General features: G+C 46.0%; 1 protein-coding gene across 1 annotated transcript in view; it reads left to right on the forward strand.

Annotated features, from left to right (window-relative positions):
• Window positions 1–22,301, forward strand: part of SMPD4 (sphingomyelin phosphodiesterase 4) — a 1,415,848-nt gene that overhangs the window by 407,797 nt on the left and 985,750 nt on the right. Inside the window, exon 9 of the mRNA XM_044068837.1 lies at window positions 10,286–10,394. Within this exon, the coding sequence (XP_043924772.1) occupies window positions 10,286–10,394 (109 nt within the window). The remainder of the gene's footprint in view (window positions 1–10,285; window positions 10,395–22,301) is intronic.

The raw sequence follows: 22,301 nt of genomic DNA on the forward strand, positions 1-22,301 counted from the left end.
CTGGAATTAAGTGTTCTGGGATATCTTTTTTTTTTTTTTGAGTGATGTTGGTATGCCTTCACAGGAAACCTCTGCAGGTTGTTGAAGTTTGGAAATCTTGGTAATCATACGTAATGTACATATTTTTGTCATTTTTGTTTGGAAAGATGGATGTTCATAGGGATTGGCAGCATTTATCATACACAGAGGTTAAAAATTATTCCCCAGGTAGATGTTCAACTGTCCAGCCTATTAGACTCCCTCTGCCTCTCAGTGATAGTGAATATCAGTAATGTGCATATTGTATAAGAGAGTGTAACTAACAACAAAAAGCAAAAGCACATATAGGAAACAAGTGCACCAACAAACGTGCAGTCCTAATCCTGGCAAAAATAAAATCAGCCGCAATAATCTTAAGCCAAGAAAATTTTAATATAAATGTTGAACGCTTTCATTCACTTTGAATAACAAGGTTGTCTTCAGAGCTTTGTTGGTATGGAGAGACTGCCAATGTCATTTTTGCTACCTCGAGTGATCAGAAATGTCTCCTGTCATCTAGCTGACCTCCAGGACTGCATTTACTACCCAGATTGGCAGTCTTTTTTTTTTCTTTTTACTTTTGTAGAGTAATGTATTGTTTCCTGTTGACATATTTTTCTGACTGATTTAGAGGTTTCTGAGGCTGATGTTTTGAGGATGATTACTTCCTTAAGAAAGGGTCACCAGCATGCTTGTGGTCAACAGGTAACACAGAGGGACTTTCACTTTCAAGTCTGTATTTTGTCTTCGTAAATTTCATTAAATATCTGATTGCAAGCATTATGCTTTAAAAAAAATTTACAGCTAAAGGATTGTAATTTTGGTGTCTTTCTAGAACATAATAAACTTTTGTCATTAGATCAAGGAGTAGCTGTCCCTCACTTAGAGGAAGATTCATTTTCAGAAGGCATGTTCACATTGCTCCCAAAGAAAATGGACAAGTACTTGCCAGGTAAACGTTTCATAGGCAAGGGACATCAGATTTCTGTGGTCCTGTAATTCCTATAAGGGCCCAAGGATGTCATTCCTGGGGAGGTGCAGATTTACCAGCTCTCCTGGCTGTTCTGTTTCTTTTTGCACCTCCCAAACAACTGGTGCTTCTCTGGGAGCTGACTGTGAGATACAGGTATCTGGCTTCCTAAGTCTTGTAGGGATTAAGTTCTGCATCACAACCTAGATGTCTGTTCCCTAGCACTCTGAGATAGTCAGTTCATGGCTCACATTTCCAGAAGCCAATTTGTTTCTGGATATTTCATCAGTTTTTGTCCATAGATCCTGGAGAGGAAAAGACATTCTTTTCAACATAAATGCCCAGAATAGCTGAGCTGTTTATGCTTAAGCTGGTAAATGTGATGTCTTTGAGTGATCTGTCTTACTATTGGTTGTCTTGCTCATACTTTTTTTTACTACCTGCACTTAGCCAGAGTGTGTGGGACTGGTTGGCAGGGGATTCATAACTCTTCCCCACTTGATTCACCATCCACCTGTGTGATGGCATGGCACCTCCTACTGAAAAAAGAGAGTGAGCTGTGGCACACTTTGGAATCCGATGCAAGTAAGAAGTATTTGACCTACTTCAGCTAAATTGTAACCTCCCCCACCCCCAGATTTGAGAGGAATCCTTCTCCTTGAATCATTTTGAGGGTGTGTCAGCTTTAAGTAAGCCGTTACACTAATACAGGAGCACTTCAAGTGAAAAGCAAAGGAACCCCTGGAGCTGCAAGTGATATGTAAACCTTTTGAGCATCAGTGAACCTAAACTAACAGCCTGTCATCCAGTAATGTAGTTTTTTGAGAGTACCTTAGAGTGCCTGTTTAGAATAGTACCATAGGGTTGAATAAAACTTAAATATTTGTATAACATAGCAATGGCTAGCCAGCTCCATAGATGTAGAGAGATAAGCCCTGACTAGGTCCCAATCAACTCTAGTTCAGTTAATGGCTGGGCGCCATGAGCATGCCCATCCTTGGAGGTGAGAGCAGAGTCGACAGCACACTGCCACAGTGCTCTTAGATGAGTTGTGGCAATGCCACTGCAGTACCTGGAACAGGTTTTAGTTTCACTAGGCTCTCACGTGGTGATGGTTTTCTACACAGATGCACATAAGTGGGCAAGCGAATGGGGAAAGTGGTGTAGGCTTCTGTGGTGATACTTATTGCATGTCTGCTGCACATGGGTTACTCCTGCCATTATAAATGCGTAGATTGCCAGTATTACAGTGAGGGTATAAAGCACCGTCATGACTGCCTGACTAACAGACCTTTCTGTTGAGTTTTCACTTTGATCTCGAGTGACGTTCCTGGTTAAGGGAACAAATGAGTCATGCCTACTTGAGGGTAGGCTTTACTGTTGGCGGGCATGGAGGCAAAAAAGCACGCGCAACTCTGTGGCTGACCTTAGCGATTGCATTGGATCGCAGCAAGTATCTCAATTTGGTGCCAGCTAAAACCTGCTGCCCTGTGACATTTACTAGATAAATATGGTGAAGAAGTATGTATATGCTTACTTTTTTTACATGTTAAAGCTTACCAAGCCTATAAGCTTCATCACCAATAGCACATTGAAATGCAGGTGGGAGGAGGTTTGACTCAACTTTGAGCAGTGCCTTTCAAAGTTGTTTTGGACTGCCTTTAAGGTTAGTAGATGTGGTATTAAAATGCAGCTGTGGTACTGTACATACATGTGCTGAGCAACTGTCTGAGACTTGGTCGTCAGATAACATGCTTGGCTAAGGATAGAGTCCTTGGCCTGCGGATGTCAAAGGACTGTTAAATGTGCTCCTGAGAATCAGTTGATCCTTCGTCAGGGTATTTGAAATGTTGGAGGAAGAGAGTAAACCAATTTAGATGTAAAAACAAATTTTTATTCCCCAATAACCCAAATACAGTAGGACATTTCAGTCAAGCACTTTATCTTTTATCTGAAGCAGTCTTCGTTGATTATTTTGAATAAGGGAGAGATTTTAAAAAGAGCCAGTGGAGAGGTTGCAAAGACTATAACAAGCTATTGAGCAATATTGAGGTCATCAAGTCTTTGTGAAGCCAAACGTTAGCTCTGCATTCTGACTACCCCATCCCACATTCCCTCCCCCCACCAGTGAGGAAGAAGTCTGTCTTACTTTAAAGACCAGTAGTTCGGACTGCCCAAAGACCTGTGTTCCTCTGAGCTCGTAGGCTCAGGATGCAGGATTGAATTTGTATGCCTTCTACCCTTTATAGCGATGTCTGTCATTCCACCACATCAGATGGGTCTGGCAAGACCCATTTTAAATGAGATGCCTCACTGAACGGTTTTATTTTGGGCTTTTACTTTTCTCCAGAAAAGACCAATTGTGGAAACCCATCTTGGATATCTCCAGAATGAAAAAGTTGCTAGTGGTAAGAAAATTCAGTGTTGACTTTTTAGGCTCTCCTTTTCTTCTTGTTACCAAGTTCTGTCATGATTGCCCTGAACGTAGAGGATGCTTATTTACATACATACAAAAATTTCAGGCATGGGTAACAATGCCTTTATAACCTGCCAATATGTCAAAACAGTCATTTTCCATAGCAAGTGTCATAGTTGTTAAAAAAAAAAAAAAAAAAAAAAAAAAAAAAATTGAAACCAGTGCTTGCTTTAACGTCATTTGGTAGCTGTTTCCAGGCACCATTTACTCTGAACCAATTAGTACATCTCTCATGCCTGTATAATCTCCTGCATGGGTTATCTGGTGATTCACTACTACTCTTTGATAATCCCAAGCATTCCTGAAGATGGTTGTCTATAAATGTCTTCTATACCTAAATAAAGGTCTCCTTTTAAATATCTGTATGAGGTGCACAAGTTGCTATTTTCTACTAACTTACTTTCACATTCCTGGATGCCCTTGTACATTTCTGCTGTACTCTTTCTCCAGTATACTCATGTTAGTGTTTTTATACAAGGTTTCCATTTTATTATTCTGTACTCCAGTTGGGTGTAATATAACTTGCAGCAAATTATTTTATCATTTCTGATTTACTAGACTTTGCAGATGTTCTTCGTGTTTAACTGTTGCAGTCATTATATTTGGGTTATCTGCTTGCAGGTAGCCCTCAGTCGGCCTGATTAACAAAGTCTTGGGTCCTGCGTCAGTTGCTGTCCCTTCTTCCATGATGTCAGGTCATCAGGGGTATAAAACATGCAGCCAACGCCATTACATTAGTCTTTCTTGCCGTGCGGTGCCCGAAGCAGAAGCAGTTCGCAAGTGCCGGTCGGCCGACTCCTAAAATTTTCGTTTTCAAGTTTCAGAACCGAAGTCTTCAATTAAAGCTAAGTAGCTAAGTACCCCATTGGGGAAACTTTTTCTTGCTCCTTAACCAATGTCAGTAAAAGTTAATAATTGCATTACCTGTGGAAAGCAAATGCCTCATAAAGATTTTCATTCGTACTGTATTCCTTGCCAAGGCCCTGACCACGACGTACCTTGCTGTCGGTTTTGTGCTTTATTTAATCAGCGCACTATCCGTCATCGGTATATTTTCGCCTCTAAATATTTCGGTTCTCGGTTTAATTATCCAGAAATGTTGTTGGTTAGCCATCCGACTACTGGGATTCCAAAAAAATGCAAAAATAAAGACAGAGACAGGCCGCCGATGCCCAAAACTGCTTTTGACAGTTCGCCGGTACTCAGTGAGGCACTTACCCAACCCCTGATACCCCCTACTTCTAATTCGCAGGCCTCTACTGAGACCCATTCGGAGTCTGATATGCCGCGAGATGCTTCAACTATGGAACCCATGGATGTTTCTACCTTGGATGGGTCCAGAGCCGCTGTGCAGGCACTGGCTTCTGAGGGTGTAATCAGACCTACGGACTTGCATATTAAACCGACATCTCCTTCTTTACTTAGGCCTAAATCTCGATCCATGTCTAAAAAACCAACGCTCAGGCCACATGCTCAGGCCCCTCGACCTAAAAAACAAATAAGAATGGCTGAAGATCTAATAACTCTAATCAGGGGTAGCCAACCCCCCCCCCCTTCTAAAAGGCTTAGGACTGAAGTTGATTATGAATCTTCCGATCAGGATTCTGTTTTTTCTAATTCTTCTGATGATCTGGATTTGACCCGATCTACTTATGAAGATTCTGATGCAGAGGACTCCATTCCCTCTGCTTCCCCTCCTGAGGTTTTTTCTTTTGGGGAAACCTTACATACTCTAAGGGAGCATTTCCATTGGGAAAGCCAGGATTTATCTGATTCAAAAAAGAGGCTTAGGGATTTCCTTCTCCTACCTCAGCATAGGCCTTTAGCTATTCCTCCTGTACTAGACATTGTTGACGATGCTTTTTCAGAATCTAGTTTGGCCCCTGATTCCCTGCCTCCTGCTCCCAGAAAACCTGACAGGTACTTACAGGGTCCCTGAGTCCCACAATTTCCTTTTCAGAAATCCTATTGCAGATCCAGAGACTATTTCACAGGGGCCCAAGGGCATTAAGGCTTCTACTGCTACAAAATCCTACCCCTTCTGATAGAGACTCCAGGTTGCTGGATAGATGGGGTAAGAAGGTTTACACTTCTGCAACCTTGGCCATTAGGGCTTTAAACTGCCAGTTTCATATGTTAAAGTATCAGCAACATGTTATTGGACTGCTTAAACAGAAAATGATGTTGATTCCTGTGTGGAAAATGAAGAATTACAGGATTTCATGCATTCTGCTGAACAAGTTGGAAAACATACTTTGCAATGTGTTTTTGATTCATTAGAGGCATCTTGCAGGGCTGCTGTTACTGGGTCTGTGCTCAGACGGCATGCTTGGCTTAAGGAGCAATCTTTGCCTGATCATGTTAAAGCTAAATTGTTGGCTGCTCCTTTAAATCAGGACCGCCCGTTTGGCAACAAGGCTGAGGAAGTTCTTAAGGTGGAAGATAAAGCTAAATCTATGCAAACTGTTAAAATATTTTTTACAAGTTCATCCTCCTAGATTTAGTAGGCACTGGCCCTCTAAGAATTGTTCCTTTCCAGCCCCTTCCAGGTCTTCTCAATCCAAACCCAGACACAGCAAAAACCCCAGGTTTCAGTCCCAGGGGGGGGGGGGCACAGAACTAAGCAGTGGGGGGCCTCCACATCCAAATCTAGGAATAATAAGACTCCTCCCTATGGTAAACTGTCTCAATGACTTTCTTTTAAAATTTCCAAGCACTTATCAACTGACTGCCCCTTTGGGGGGAAAGAATGCTCTTCATGCAAAGAATTGGGAACTCATTACCCAGGACAGTAGTGTCCCAGGGATACAAATTTCACTTCCACACGTTGCCAACACCAAGTTGGTGGCCGGACCTACCCCCAAATCAGTGGGCAGAGGCCCAAAAACACGTACTTTCTCTCTTAAGCATGGGGGCTAGTCAACTGGTACCAGAAGAGGAAAAGGGACAAGATTTCTACTCAAGACTTTTCCTGGTACCCAGAAATGACAATTCATGGCATCTACTCTAAACACCTTTTTGGAGATTCCAAAATTCAAGATGCTGACTCTTGACCAATTACTTTCTATGCTAGGCAAAGATGCCTGATTGGCAACACTAGATTTAAAAGAAGCATACCTGCACATCCTAATCAGGGAATCATGCAGAAGATACCTACGCTTCAAAGCAGGCTACACGCACTATCAGTTGTCTGCACTGCCCTTTGGCTTATCTACTGCGCCCAGGGTATTCACAAAGTGCCTAGCTCCAGTTATTGCATTTTGTAGGCAAAGAAATATTCAAATATACCCGTACCTGGATGATTGTCTAATTCAGGCAGAAAGCCAGGACATACTTTTGAATCATCTGGCCTTTGTAAAAAGGGTTCTAACTTGTCTGGGGTACACCATAAACGAAAAGAAATCACACTTGGTACCCTGTCAACAAATTATATTCCTAGGAGCAAGCATGAATACAACTTCCCAGATGGCTTACCTCACACCAGAGAAACAAAGTCATTTGACAACCTACTTCAAACAAGTGGCTACAGAAACCCTGCTATCTGCAAGACAAGTACTGCAAGCGTTGGGGTTCATGGCCTCCTGCATTTTTCTAATTCCATATGCAAGACTGCATATGAGGAAACTACAGTGGTATCTAAAAAGCCTATGGTGTCAACATTCTGAAGACCTAGAAAACAATGATTCTTATCATTTGCCTACGCCTAGAGTTCCTTTGGTGGGCAGAAGCCTGCCACCAAAACAAGGGACTACCTTTCACACCACCCTCTGCCGCCCAAACCCTAACAACAGAAGCATCAGACTATGCATGGGGGGTGCTCACCTGGCAGGGAAGTGCATTCGGGGCAAATGGAACCCAAGTCAAATGCACATTTATATCAATCAAAAAGAAATGATAGCTGTACAGAATGCTCTGACAGCCTTCAAGTACCACATTCTTCCAGGTCAACTAATGGTAAAGACGGACAACACCACTGTTATGTGGTACATAAACAAGCGAGGGGGGGGGTACACATTCTTACCCTCTCTGCAGACTAGCCATGGCATTGTGGAACACAGCCTTGAGCTACCAAGTGCATCTACAAGCTCAATTCCTGCCAGGAAAATTAAATACACTGGCAGACGGACTAAGCAGGAACCTCATGGACCCACACGAGTGGAAACTGGAAGCAAGGATTTTCAACATGTTGACAAAGAAATGGGGGGAGCCCTGATATAGACCTGTTTGCCTCTCCCAAACTACCAATTGGACATATTTTGCATAAGGACTCCCCACAAACAAGCCTGTAAAGTGGATGCTCTGTCCTTCAGCTGGAAAAACCTATCAGTCTATGCCTTCCCCCCTCTGCCTCCACTCTCCAAAGTACTACTAAAAATCAACCAGGACAAACCAAGCATGATGATTGCTCCGGACTGGCTGCGCTAACACTGGTACCTCCTCCTGTGCAGTTTGTCACGTTTATCTCCATGGCACCTGCCTCAGACTCCTTCCCTGCTGTCGCAGCAGGAGAACCAAATTCTGCACCCTCAGCTTCTAACACTGTACCTTGCAGCCTGGCTAATTACTTAATCTCTCCTTTACCATCCCTCAGCAAACCTTTGATGGATATCATTTTAGAGGCAAGGAGGCCCTGTACTAGAAAATCTTATGCTGAAAAATGGAAAAGATTCTGTGCCTGGAACCAGTCTCAAGGGTTGAGCACATCAGCGCCCAATTTACCTCAGATTTTACAATACTTAACTGAGATGCTTCACAAGGGCCTGTCTTTTTCCTCCATTAAAATCCACCCCTTCAGCCATTTCAGCTCATTATAACACAGAACCTCCCCTCGTCTCTCATCCACTGCTCAAGCAGTTCCTCAGAGGGGCCAAAAATTTGAGACCACCCAGGAGAGCTCCAACCCCAGCCTGGGACCTTAACTTTGTCTTGGAGAAACTCACTGTACCTCCTTTCGAGCCAGCTGCCACTGCAGACTTAAAATTTCTTTTTTGGAAAACAGCTTTCCTTTTAGCAATCACTTCAGCTAGAAGGGTATCTGTATTACAAGCCCTTTTGTCAGTGGAGCCTTTCATCATCTTTCATGCGGACAGGGTGTCCCTCGGAACCAATCCAGCCTTCATGCCCAAGGTGGTATCCAGTGTGGCTCTTAATCAGTCCATTCATTTGCCAACCTTCTTTCCCAATCCACAGAATGAAGGGGAATGGATACTGCATTCCTTAGATGTGCACAGACAACTTGGATCCTACTTGGACAGTACTAAACCTCAAAGGAAATCTGAACAACTGCTGGTGGCATTTGCTGCAGGGGCAGAGGGTAAGTCTATTTCAAAGCAAACCATTTCTAAATGGATAAGCCATTGCATTAATTTCTGTTGTAAGCACCATGGAAAACCTATCCCCCATGGGATCAAACCTCACTCCACCAGGGCTGCATGTACCTCTACAGCTTTTCTCAGAGGCATCCCTACCAGGGACATCCTAGAAGCTGCTAACTGGAGTTCTGTACATGGTTTCACCAAGCATTATCATTTGCCAATTTTCTCTAAATCCAGAGCTGGCTTTGCCACTGCAGTCTTGCAGGGCCTTATAGCGGGCCCTAATGCTATCTAAATTCCTCCTCCCAACCATAGCTTTGGGAATCTACCCAAATGTAATGACTGCATCAGTGAAACACGAAGAACATAGTACAGTTGTGTACACTTACCATGAATGTAGATGTTCGTGTGTATTCACTGTTGCAGTCCTGGTTACCCTTCCTCCAGCCCCCTAACTTCTTTTGGCTATACCTCTACTTTCCTTTACTATGCTTAAAAGCCTTTTTGGTGTATTTGCTTTTTTGTTGGAGATATATCCTTGTACTTTTATATTTAATTGCTTCTTATTAGGGGGGCACCTGACATTTGGGGCAAGAAAAACTGATGTAATGGCGTCGGCTGCATGTTTTATACCCCCTGATGATCTGACGTCATGGAAGAAGGGATAGCAACTGATGCAGGACCCAAGACTTTGTTAATCAGGCCGACTGAGGGCTACCTGCAAGCAGATAACCCAAATGTAATGACTGCAAAAGGGAATACACTCGAAGATCTGTATTTATGGTAAGTGTACACAGCTGTACTAGCTTTTTATACAGCCTGTAGTTTAAAATGATCATTGACCAATTAGTAAAAAGAAAAACTCAAAGCTGCATTTACCCAGGTCTTTAAATCCTGTGTTTGCAGTTAGATTGCTTTCTAAATTGCCTGTTTAGCTCGACTGCCGAAACTGTGTTAATGTAAAACTGATTTTTGAAATATTTCTGCAAAGTTAGTTAAGAATATATACTGTAGGATTTGGTGTTTTGGCCATACATTGTTCTGTGTATTAATTCCATAGTTTTACGATGGGTTCCTCTCACTGAAGACCAGTTTAAGGACTACTTTAATGTGGTCTATTTAGGTATAAATATAGTAAATTGTCAGGTGGACGTTGCAATGTCTTTTTGAGGATTTGTAAACTCTGAAATTTGATTTTTGCTAGAGTTCTGGCATGTTTTACCTGAATTTTGTATCTTAAGGGGTAGGGTTTCAAAAAAACAGCCTGATAGCAGACTGACAGCAGATATCCTAATTAACAAGTGCTCAAACCAAGAGAATTATTGAAGTAGAATGACTGGTTTAGGCTTAACTTTGATTTTAAACCATGATCAGATTTCTTAGACACTTGCCGAGGCTATGTGTTAGCAAAGGTCCTGCTTCATACTTTGCGGTCATGTTTTCTTGGGATATATTTTTCTCCATTTTCATTGAACATGTTTTAAACAAATTTTCTGTCCCTTTCAGGGTCCTGTGAAGAACTCTATTCAAGAAGGAGGTCCTCTCGACTGTCCATTGTATCACAGCAGAATTCAGTTGCCAATCTCAGGCTTTCATAGTTTGAACCTCGCGCTTAGTATCCTTTGTGAACATATGGAAATTTACTCATACAGCTGAAATCTGATGTGTCATGGCACTGTCTATGCAGTGTAGTGTTACTGCTCATTTGCAATGCTTTTGTTTTTATATCATCTGTTGCAACCAGATTGAAATGCATGTCACTGCTTTCAGGAAAGAAAGTGGGTTGACTCCATGCAAGCCCTCTCTTTATGCACATTTTTGCATGATGCACTTGTCAGCCTGTCAGGAGGGCAAAAAGAAAATGAAATATTGCTGTGCTGCTTCTGAATGTCTGAACTTGGATGCTATTAGTGATGGGTTTCTCTGTAACAAACCCACGTGGTAGCTTGGTAGGCATAAGTCCGTCTGTGACATCTCTAAGGACAGAAATGGATGGAGGTAGGGCACTAAGCAAGTGAACATCCTTAAAGGGGGAGGAAGGACAGAGTCCTGGCTCAAAAGTCTGAAAGCTCTTTGGTCGCTGTGTTGTGGTAGGTTAGTAGTCTGCAGAAACCAATGTCATTTCACTGTATAAGGTATCTCTGAGGCTGCACCCTGCTATGACTGCGTAATAGTTCCAAAGGCTTACAAAGAAAAGGTAAAGAGGAGGGGCATCTAAAATAAGGGGACTTGAAGACAAGCTGTGTAGGCATTGTGTGATCACAGCTGTGAGAAATGGAGCAAGTGTTAGCCATTGATCTGAAGTAGTTACTTCATTTGCTCTGCAACCTGTGGGTATCAGATCCGATCTCGGATCCGAGCCGGCAGCTTTCCAAGCTACAAGATCCGAGCTCCTAGCTCCTCCCCCTACCCATAATCCCCTGCTAAGTGCTACATTACCCCAGATCGTTTTTTGCCGCGGCTGAAGCAGCTACTTTTGAAGAGCTCCTTGGCTTTTTGGTGAGATTGAACCTTTTTCTTTGTTAAAAAAAAAAAAAAAAAAAAAAAAAAAATCTTTTCTTGTGTGAGAGTGTTTAGTTTTCCTGGGTTAGTTAGCGAAAGTGTAGTTAGTTAGGTACCTTTGTTCCCCCTTTCTAACTAGTTTGTTTCTGTTAGTTCCCGCCTTTCACCCTCCCCCCTCTTAGTGTTTGGGTGTGTTTTTTGGTGTGAGTGGTGTTATGGCTGAAGGGCCTAAGGCGGTGTTCTCAAAGTGTACTGAGTGTGGCCATAAGCTTTCGCTGGCGGATGGCCACACTCAGTGCGTTTTATGCTTGGGGGTGGCCCATTTGTCATCGGCCTGCACAATCTGCGCGGCCTTTAATCCCCGAGCTATTAGGGACAGGAAGAACAAGCTGATCCTGGCGGGCTTGTTGCCTCAGGAATCAGCTTCTTCTTCCTCCCCCTCTCAGGCACAGGCTATCTCCACAGCCCTCGTGCCTTCTGGGCCCCCGACTCAACCTGGGACTCAACCTCCCTCTTTGGGTTTGAGTTCGGGGGATTCAGGTACCTCCACTATGGTGGAGAAAAGACACAAAGACAAGGGACATAAGTCCCACAAAAGGCAGGCTGAGACTCAACCCTCAGCCCCGCCGTCTAAGCTGACTAGGTCTCCCTCGAGGGGCTACGGATCCTTCCCCTCTCGGCTCCGTTCACCTCGTTTTTCTCCGGAGCTGGAGGAGGAGGATCGGTCTCCCTCGAGGTCGTCGAGGTGACCCTCCCGGCCCGCCTCGACGACTTCTTCAAGATCAACAAGAAGCCTCACTGAAGCAGATATGGATCGGATGATGCGCCGATTCATCCAGACCCAAATGCAGATGGGGGTTCTCTTGCCTCCCCCCCCCCCTCTGGGGGGGAGCGCGGCCCCCATATTTGCTCCGATTACTCCTTCTCTGACCCGTTTTCGGGTCTCAGTTATCGGATCCGGGCCCTTTCGGAACCGGGGATTCGTCAGCGCCGATAGCTCCGGACGCTTCAACGCCGACTGTGCCTTCAAGTCTGTCGGATCCGTGCTCTCGGGGCCGAGGGATGAGCATCGGATCTGGGGGAGCTGGTGTCTTCGGCTCCGTTGGGCTTGGAGCACACCTCTCTCTCTGCTCCGGCTGCATCGGCTCCGACCCCGATCCCTACCTCGGAGCCAAGGAGATTGCTCTTGGAGCCTGGCGAGAGTAGCTCTCCTTCGGCTTTTGAGGTTGTGGAGAAGGTACTGTCGAGGCCCTCCAGGTCCCCGGTCCGGGCGGCAGATCCTCCCGTACTCCCGCTGCATGTGGGTCTATCCTCCATCATCCGATCATCAGGACAGCCTGCTCAAGCCCTCCAGTTGGTTCCCTTAAAGGAACAGGACCCAGTTGACGAGCCCTCTTCGGACAGTCCCACCGAGGAGGTCCCTCGAAAAAGTTGGTGCAAGAGGAGGCACCTGGACTCCCCAGAGTCCGTCACAACCGGCACGGATTTAGATGAAGGGGAAGGTTCCCCAAGGTCACCCCCCGAGGATGTCTCCTTCGAAGACATCATGGAAATGTTGTGTATTAGAGGGGGGTGGTCTGCCCAAAAACCTTCCGCAGATGAATCCGTGTTCCTGGATGCGTTTGAGGCAGGCCCTTCTACCTCCTGGGTGTCCCCCCCCCCCCCCCGGCTGACTCCCTGGTAGACCTCATTACTACCAGGGCGTGAAAGGAGCCCGACACTGTGGAGCCTATCCCGAAGCGACCCGACAAGATCCTTAGCCCCCCAGTGGATAGATTGTCTTGGGCCAAGGGAACCCCAGTGGATGCCATGCTGGTGGCGGCTGCCACCAAGAGAGAACTCGCACAGGAGAGTTCTTCGGTTCACCCACCAGATAAGGAATCTCGAGCACTGTACCGCATTGGGAAGCGGATGTTTAGTTCAGCGACCTTTTCTGTAAGGGCGCTTAACTACATGGCACATACCATTAGGCTACAACGAGACTTAAGGAATACGCTGCAGCCCCCCCCGGAGTCCATGTCGGTCTCGGACAAAAAAGTTTTCTCGACTCGTATGGCCACTCTAAAATCCATCTCTAACACGTCCATGCGTCTACTCTCCCATGCCACGGAGGGAGCGGCTAGGGCCAGCGGAGCCGGGGTCGTCTTGCAACGTCACTCCTGGCTCCGTCTTGCGATTTCGCGGATCCCTTCAAGGCGTCCTTCGCGAATGCACCCTTTGACGGATCTTCGCTCTTCGGCAAGACCGTTCGCGAGATGCTGGTCCAAAGCGAGAAGGATGGGAAGACGCTGTCTGCCATCGGGGTCCGCTTCTCTAATCCCCAACGATCCTTTTCTAGGAATCAGAGGGGACAAAAGAAGCTGTGGTTCCGTAAGTCCCAGCAATCCCATCCGGCTTCGGACCCCTCGTCCTCTAGAGGCAGAGGAGGACAAGGAGGACGCCGGCCCAGAGGCAGAGGGGGACTGTGTAACTTCGGGTCCAGGGAACCCTTCCCGGATAGACCCGCGCAGCAGCCCTGAGGGCTTACCCGGCTGTCCCTCTCTGGAGGCAGTCGGGGGGGCGGTTGTCGGAGCACCTGTCAAACTGGAAGTCCATTACGACAGATCGATGGGTGCTCCGCATCATATCCAGAGGTTATACCATCCCCTTCATAAACCACCCTCCCTCGACCAGACACCTCCCTGATGTTCCACCCGATCGAAGGGAGGCAGCAGCTTCAGAAATCCTGAAGTTGCTAGAAAAAGAGCCATCCAGCCCGTCCCCCCAGACCAGTCCGGATCGGGTTATTACTCCAGGTTCTTTTTAGTGCCAAAAAAGACGGGGGACCTCAGACCCATTCTAGACCTCTCCGCTTTGAACCTGTTCATTCCCAAAGAAAAGTTCCGGATGGTCACCCTCCAATCTATTCTCCCCCTTATGCAGCAGAACGACTGGATGTGCTCGATAGACCTCAAGGATGCGTACTACCACATCTTGATGGACAGACGATCCAGAAGGTTTCTCCGCTTCCGGCTGGGAGCCAGTCATTACCAGTTCAGGGTTCTCCCTTTCGGCCTCACCTCAGCCCTCAGGGTGTTCAAGGTCATGGCAGTGGTTGCAGCCCACCTGAGACTTCTGGGTATTCAGGTCTTCCCATACCTAGACGACTGGCTCCTTACCGCCACCAACAGGCATCAGCTCTGCCTGGCAAGAGATTGTGCTCTGACCCTTGCTCAGAGCTTAGGCATCTCTGTAAACCTCCAGAAATCCTCTCTTTGCCCCGTACAGGTCCTGGAGTTCATAGGGGCCAAGTTAGATACCCGCATTTCTCGAGAAATGCTAACTGCGGACAGGATAAACAGCTTGTCGTGTCAGGTGCTAATTCTTCTTCAAAGCCCGGCCCTGAAGGCAGAATTAGTTCTGAGGGCACTAGGATCTATGGCAGCAGCGATCAGTCTCGCCCTTCACGCGCGTCTGCAAATGAGGATTCTGCAGTGGACCCTTCAAGTTCAGTGGTCCCTGCTACTCCATCCGTTGAATACTCCTATTCCCCTAAGCAGAGTTTGCAGGCACTCCCTTCTTTGGTGGCTCCACGCCCCAGAGCTGAAGGAAGGGAGGCCTTTTGTTGTCCCTCCCCCCCAAGCCACACTGACCACGGACGCTTCTCGCCTCGGGTGGGGGGGGGCATTGTTCGGGCAGAACCGTCCAAGGCACGTGGACTCCCCTGGAGACCGCTTTGCATATCAATGTCCTAGAGATGAGGGCGGTGCTTCTAGCGTTGCAAACTCTCCACAACCTTCTACCTCTGGGGACTATTGCAATCCAGACAGACAACATGTCAGTGGTCTGGTACATAAACAAGCAAGGAGGAACCAGGTCCTACCCACTTTGCCGGGAGGCTATGAGAGTGTGGGAATGGGCGATATCCACCAACCGCTTTCTGATAGCAACGCACATTCCGGGTCGGTCCAACATTTTGGCGGACAAACTGAGCAGAGTGATTCTCACTCCGTACGAGTGGTCTGTCAATCCATCAGTTGTGAAGCAGATCTTCCGCAAATGGGGTTGGCCTTGCTGCAATCTTTTTGCTTCTCCCTTAAACACAAAATGCTGCGAGTACTTCGCAATACTTCTCCCCGAAGGGGAGAATCCCAGAGACGCTCTAGTCCATGCTTGGCCGTCCAGTCTACTGTATGCCTATCCACCCCTTCCGCTCATGACCAAGTTCATACAGAAAGCCCGTCGTTTGGGGAGCAGAGTTATCCTCATAGCCCCATTCTGGCCTCGCCAGATCTGGTTCCCGTACCTGCGGTCTCGCAGTGTATCTCCGCCATGGATACTGGATCCCATTCCAGACCTGATTTCACATCCGGCGGGATTACAAACCCCGAACCTGGTGAACCTCAAGCTTGCGGCTTGGTTGCTCCAATTCCACTGATGGCTAGGACTCCCGGTATCTCATCTCCTGTTAAGGCCATTCTAGTCGCAGCACATAAGCCGACTACTAGGAAGATTTACTACAGCAAATGGAAACGCTTCTCTGTCTGGGCCAAAGATAGAGGCCTGGATCCATTTACAGTTCCTATTCCTACTATTCTAGACTTCCTGTCTCTGATATTCAGACAAGGAGCAAGTGCCTCAACAGTTAAGGTGCAGTTGGCAGCCATCTCCCATTTCCATGTGGGAGACGGACTAGGATGTTTGGCTTCTACAAAATTATGTAAAACCTTCTTACGTGGCGTTTTCCTCTTGAAGCCTCCGGTGAAAGTGGTGGTGCCTCCATGGGATTTGGCCTTAGTCTTACAAGCCTTGACAGGCCCACCCTTTGAACCAGCGGCTTCCATTAAAGTTCTTGTCCTGGAAAACAGCCTTTTTGGTTGCCATTACTTCAGCCAAAAGGGTATCAGAACTTCAAGCCTTATGTAGGAAGCATCCTTATCTCATTTTTCATAAGGATAGAGTGTTCCTCAGGACTAATCCGTCGTTCTTACCTAAGGTGGCTTCGGAGTCAAATATCAATCAATCAATAAACTTATCCGTGTTCTTCCCAAACTTTCAGAATAAAGGAGAATACACATTGCATAAATTGGATGTGCACAGACAACTGCGTTTCTACCTGCACAGGACTAAGGATTTTCGCAAATCGGACCAGTTGTTCGTGTCTTTTGCTAAATCAGCCATGGGTAAGGCCATTTCCAAAGTGACTGTAGCAAATTGGATTTGTCAATGCATAGTCCACGGGTACTTATCTGCAGGCAAACCGGTTCCTACGGGAATTGCTCACTCTACGAGGGCTGTGGCCACCTCTGCAGCCTTCTGGTCTAGGATCCCCTTGGATGACATATGCTCTGCAGCTACCTGGTCCTCTTCACATATGTTTATTTCTCATTATAAGTTGGATATGGTATCGAGAGGTAGGGCTTCCTTTGGCTCTGCGGTGCTTCGGAATATCCTTCCATAGGCCGCCCAGGGTTTCTCCCTAGGTAGCTGGGGACTCTGTCCCACAGATTGCAGAGCAAATGAAGTAACTACTTCAGATAAAGAAGTTATGTACTCACCATAATGTTCCATCTGAGTAGGTACTTCATTTGTCTGCAACCGACCCCCCCTGCCATCCTCCGAACCTTTCGGGATTCCTGATCACCAAAGAGATCTTGTTCTGCCTTAAGACAGTTTATCTGGTGTTGCTTCCTCTATCGAAGGTAGGAGTTGTGTAAGAGGCAAAAAATTCGATCTGAGGTAATGTAGCACATAGCAGGGGATTATGGGTAGGGGGAGGAGCTAGGAGCTCGGATCTTGTAGCTTGGAAAGCTGCCGGCTCGGATCCGATACCCACAGGTCACAGACAAATGAAGTACCTACTCAGATGGAACGTTATGGTGAGTACATAACTTCTTTTTTGGGTCTCATGGGAAGTGAAGCAGTTGTGAGTGACAGGTTGGAACTTAAGGGTATACTTTTGAAAATGTGATTGAGATCCAACATGTCAGCAGCAACCAGTGTAGTGCATGTTGACAGGAATGACTTCAGGGATCATAGCCTACGATAAAGGGAGGACAGCAGAATAAAGGCTAGGAGTGACAGGTGAATGGTCTGAATGCACTTTGGTTTGGGGTCTTTTGATTTACTACTTCCTGTGTTATGTAAATCATTGAGTCTAGGTGTGCTGCACAGAATGTTCTGGAATTTACCTGCTTTTTCATTTTTCCAGTAGAATGTACCACCACTCAACTGTTGAGCAGAGAGCAGATCTGTTTATGCACTAGACAATGAGACAAGCCTTTAAAATCTTTGATGGACCTCAGCTGTAAGAATTAATATAAACTCTGTACCACTGCAAAATATTTCTCCTGAATTCCATAACATTTTGCCCTCTTGGTTGGATGCTAGTATGAGTTTGTAAGTAATCACAGAATGGTTCTGTGTTGTAACACTGTCTTGTCCTGAGCACAGACTGCTTTGGAATGTGGGGGTATGTGTGTCACTATATGTTACAGTACAAAATATTGTAATTAAAGGTGTAATAATCTTTTTTTTTCCTTTCACTGGAAAGGCAGTCGTGGTGGAAATGGAAGTGCTAAGGTTTAGCCGAAAAGTAATGTGTTGATGTTCATCGTGTTACCCTGCTGCAGTCATCACACTTGGCTTATCCTGTCGTCAGGCGGTCCCGCAGTCGGCCGGAATTCCAAAGTCTTGGTCCGGCGTCAGTTGCTGTCGCCTCTTCCCTGACGTCAGTGCGCCAGGGGTATATATAATGCAACCAACGCCATTTTCTTCAGTCTTTCTTGCCGCATGGTGCCCGAGGCAGAAGCGGTTCGCAGGTGCCGGTCGGCCGACTCCTGAGATTTTCGAATTCGAATTTCAGACCGAAGTCTTCTATAAAGCTAAGTACCCCACTGGGGAAACTTTTCTTGCCTCAGACCGATGTCAGAAAAAGTTAACAATTGTATTTCTTGTGGGAAGCAAATACCTCATAAAGATTTTCATTCTTATTGCATACCTTGCCTAGGCCCAGACCACGACGTCACTTCTTGTCGGTTTTGTGCTAGGTTTAATAAGCGTACTATTAAAAGACGCTTTGATTTCTCATGACACTACTTCGGTAGGAAATTTAACTTCACTATGCCGTCGGAGCAACCGACTACTGGCGTGCACAAAAAACGCAGGGATAAGGACAGGCAGCTCAGGCCTAAGCCAGATTCCGAGGCCTCGGCTGATCCGGTGTCCGGTTCTCCGGTCCTCAGTGAGGCTCCGACGCAGCCCCTGACTACCGCAGATCTGGAACCCGAGACCGCTACGGAAATTTTGACGGAATGTACCAGGCCGACGCAGCCTTTTACTTCAGGCCCTTCCAACGACTTTGCTTCAAAAGACGTCGGTGCTACAGAAATGCCATCTGTTTCCGAAGGCGTTTTCAGACAGACTCTCACCATTAAAACGTTTTCTAAGTCTAAGACTCCTTCTAAATCTAAAAGGACTGCACTTCAGTCTCCTGTTCAGGGCCCTATGCCTAAGAAACAGATGCTCAAAATGGCTGAAGATTTGATTTCTTTAATCAGGGGTTCCCAGCCCCCTCCTGACAAAAGGCCTAGACAAGAGGAAGATTATGCATCCTCTGAGCAAATGTCCATTTCTTCAGACTCCTCTGAGGACCAAGACTACTCTTTCTCCCCTTATGAAGATTCTAATGCTGAGGACTCCATTCCCTCAGCTTCTCCTCCTGAAGACTACTCCTTTGGGGAAACTTTACACACTATGAGGGAACATTTTCACTGGGAAGTTCAGGACTACTCTGATTTAAAGAAAAGGCTCCGAGAGTTTCTTTTACTCCCCCAACACAGACCACTTGCAATCCCACCAGTTTTGGACATTGTGGATGATGTCTATTTAGAATCCAGTTTCAACCCAGACTCTCTACCTCTTGCTCCGGCAAAGCCAGACAGATACTATAGAGTGCCTGATTCCCACAAATTTCTTTACAAAAGCCCAATAGCTGACCCAGAGACCATTTCCCAGGGTCCCAAGGGGGCTAAGGCTTCTATGGCTAAAAACCCAGTACCTTCTGAGAGGGATTCCAGAGCACTAGACAGGTGGGGGGAAAAAGGTTTACACCTCAGCCACACTAGCTATGAGGGCACTGAATTGTCAATTTCACATGCTTAAGTATCAGCAATTTCTAATCTCTCAGTTAAAGCAAAGAATAACCTCTCCCTCAACAATCTGAATTGAAAGAAGTACAGGATCTGTTGCACGCCACTGAGCAGGTGGGCAAACATACCTTACAATGTGGGCTTGATTCTTTGGAGGCCTCCTGCAGAGCAGCTGTCACTGGGTCTGTTATACGTAGGCATGCTTGGTTAAAGGAACAAACTCTGCCTGATCATGTTAAAGCAAAACTACTAGATGCTCCCTTACAGCAAGATGTTCTTTTTGGAGTTAAAGCAGAAGAAGTTTTAAAGAAAATGGAGGATAAGGCAAAATCTATGCAGACAGTCAAAGATTTCCTACAAGTACAACCCCCTCGCTTCAGCAGAAACTGGCCAACAAAAAATTGGTCCTTTCCAGCCACTGACAGACCGCAGAGGGGTAAATACAGACGCCCAAGAGGCAGAGGACAACCACAAGCCCAGTATAAACCTCGCCAATGGGGCTCTACAACACAGAAGGGAGGAGAAGACAGGTCTCAAGCCACCGGAAGGCAAACTCAATGACTTGCACCTCATCTGGCCAAGCACTACTCTCTTGGCAGCCCCCTTGGGGGGAAAACTCACACGTTTTGCAGACAACTGGCACATTGTCACAAAGGACAAATGGGTCCTAGACATAATTTTACGAGGATACAGATTCCACTTTCACACCTTGCCAATGAAAAGAGGAATGCCAAACCTGCCACAAAATCAATGGGCAGAGGCACAAAAGCAAATTACAGCTCTCATGGACATGAGCCATTCAACTGGTACCTACTCGAGAGCAAGGCCAAGGATTTTATGCAAGACTCTTTCTTGTGCCCAGAAAGGACAATGCCTGGAGACCAATTCTGGACCTTTCAATTCTAAACACTTACTTACAAGTACCCAAATTCAAGATGCTGACACTACAGCCGCTTCTTCCCATGTTGGGTAAGGAAGCATGGCTAGTAACGTTGGACCTCAAGGAGGCATACCTGCATGTCCCTATCAGACAAAGTTGCAGAAGATACCTCCGTTTCATTGCAGGTTCAACCCATTACCAATTCTCTGCACTGCCCTTTGGCTTATCTACTGCGCCCAGAGTTTTCACAAAATGCCTGGCACCAGTAATTGCATTTTGCAGACAAAGAGGAATTCAAATATATCCATACCTGGACGACTGCCTCATCCAAGCAGAAAGCAAAGACATTCTCTTACATCATCTGGCCTTTGTAAAGCATCTACTAAACTGCCTGGGGTACACAGTAAACGAAAAGAAGACAAAGCTAGTACCCTCACAAAAAATGACATTCCTGGGTGCCAGCTTGAATACAACGGCCCAGAAGGCTTATCTTATGCCAGACAAGCAACTACAACTGACTCAATATTTCAAAACAATGGCAACAAAGACCCAATTAACTGCAAGAAAAAATCTGCAGGCTTTGGGCTTCATGGCATCTTGCATACTAATAATACCATTTGCAAAGCTGCATATGAGGAAATTACAGTGGTACCTAAAAAGCGTATGGTCTCAACACAGCCACAGCTTGGACACAATGATATCTCTCATTCCCTGCCTACAACAGGAATTTCTAAGGTGGTCATAGGCATGTCACCTCAACAAGGGTCAGCCTTTCACCTTGCCCCCAGCCAGGCTAACTATCACAACAGATGCTTCAGACTACACCTGGGGGGCACACATGGCAGGACAATGCATTCAAGGCCTATGGACTGCAGATCAAAGAAATCTGCACATAAATCAAAAAGAGATGCTAGCTGTACAGAAAGCTCTGACAGCCTTCAAGGATCTATTACATCCAGGACAACTGTGGTACATAAACAAGCATTCTTACCCACTATGCAGGCAAGCAATGGCCTTATGGAACACAGCTCTGGCCTACCAAGTCCAGTTACAAGCTCAATTCCTGCCAGGACAGAAGAACACATTGGCAGATGACCTCAGCAGAAACATCAAGGATCCCCACGAGTGGAAACTAGATCCACAAATATTTGCAATGATAACTCAAAAATGGGGCCTTCCAGACATAGACCTGTTCGCCAGTCCTCAAAACTATCAACTGACAAAATTTTGTACAAGGACATTTCACCATCAAGCTTGGAAAGTGGAGTCTCTCTCTTTCAGTTGGAAAAACCTGACAGTATATACCTTCCCTCCATTGCCTCTCCTCACAAAGGTTCTTTTGAAAGTCAAAAAGGAGAGACCACGACTGATTCTCATAGCCCCAGACTGGCCACGTCAGCACTGGTATCCGCTATTGAAAAATATGGCCCACAGCCCACCATGCATATTGCCTCAAATCCCCCATTTGCTCACACAACAAAACAATCAGATTCTTCACAGCCAGCTCAAAACTTTAAATCTGGCTGCATGGCAAATCCTCTAAGCATCCAACCAGCACCTCTTTCACAAGCAGTTCTGGATGTTATTCTGGAAGCCAGGAGGCCGAGCACCAGGAAGGCTTATTCGGACAAATGGAAAAGGTTTTGTGCCTAGAACCAAGCTAAAGGCCAAGACACAATTCAGCCTCACATGCCTCACATTCTACAGTATTTAACTGAGATGTTGCACAAAAGACACTCTTTTTCCTCAATTAAAATCCATGCTTCGGCTATTTCAGCTCACTACAACACGGATCCACCTTTATTTTCACATCCTCTTCTAAGGCAGTTCCTCAGAGGGGCAAAAAACATTAGACCACGTAGGAGAGCTCCTGCACCAACATGGGACCTCAATTTTGTTCTGGAAAAACTAACGCTACCTCCCTTTGAACCAGCTTTCTCTGCAGATCTACAGTTCCTATCATGGAAGACTGCCCTGCTTCTAGCAATAACTTCAGCTAGAAGAGTCTCAG

This window comes from Protopterus annectens, chromosome 4.part0 (assembly GCF_019279795.1).
Source record: "Protopterus annectens isolate FY-2018-M chromosome 4.part0, PAN1.0, whole genome shotgun sequence".
In the NCBI taxonomy this organism is placed as follows: Eukaryota; Metazoa; Chordata; order Ceratodontiformes; family Protopteridae; genus Protopterus; species Protopterus annectens.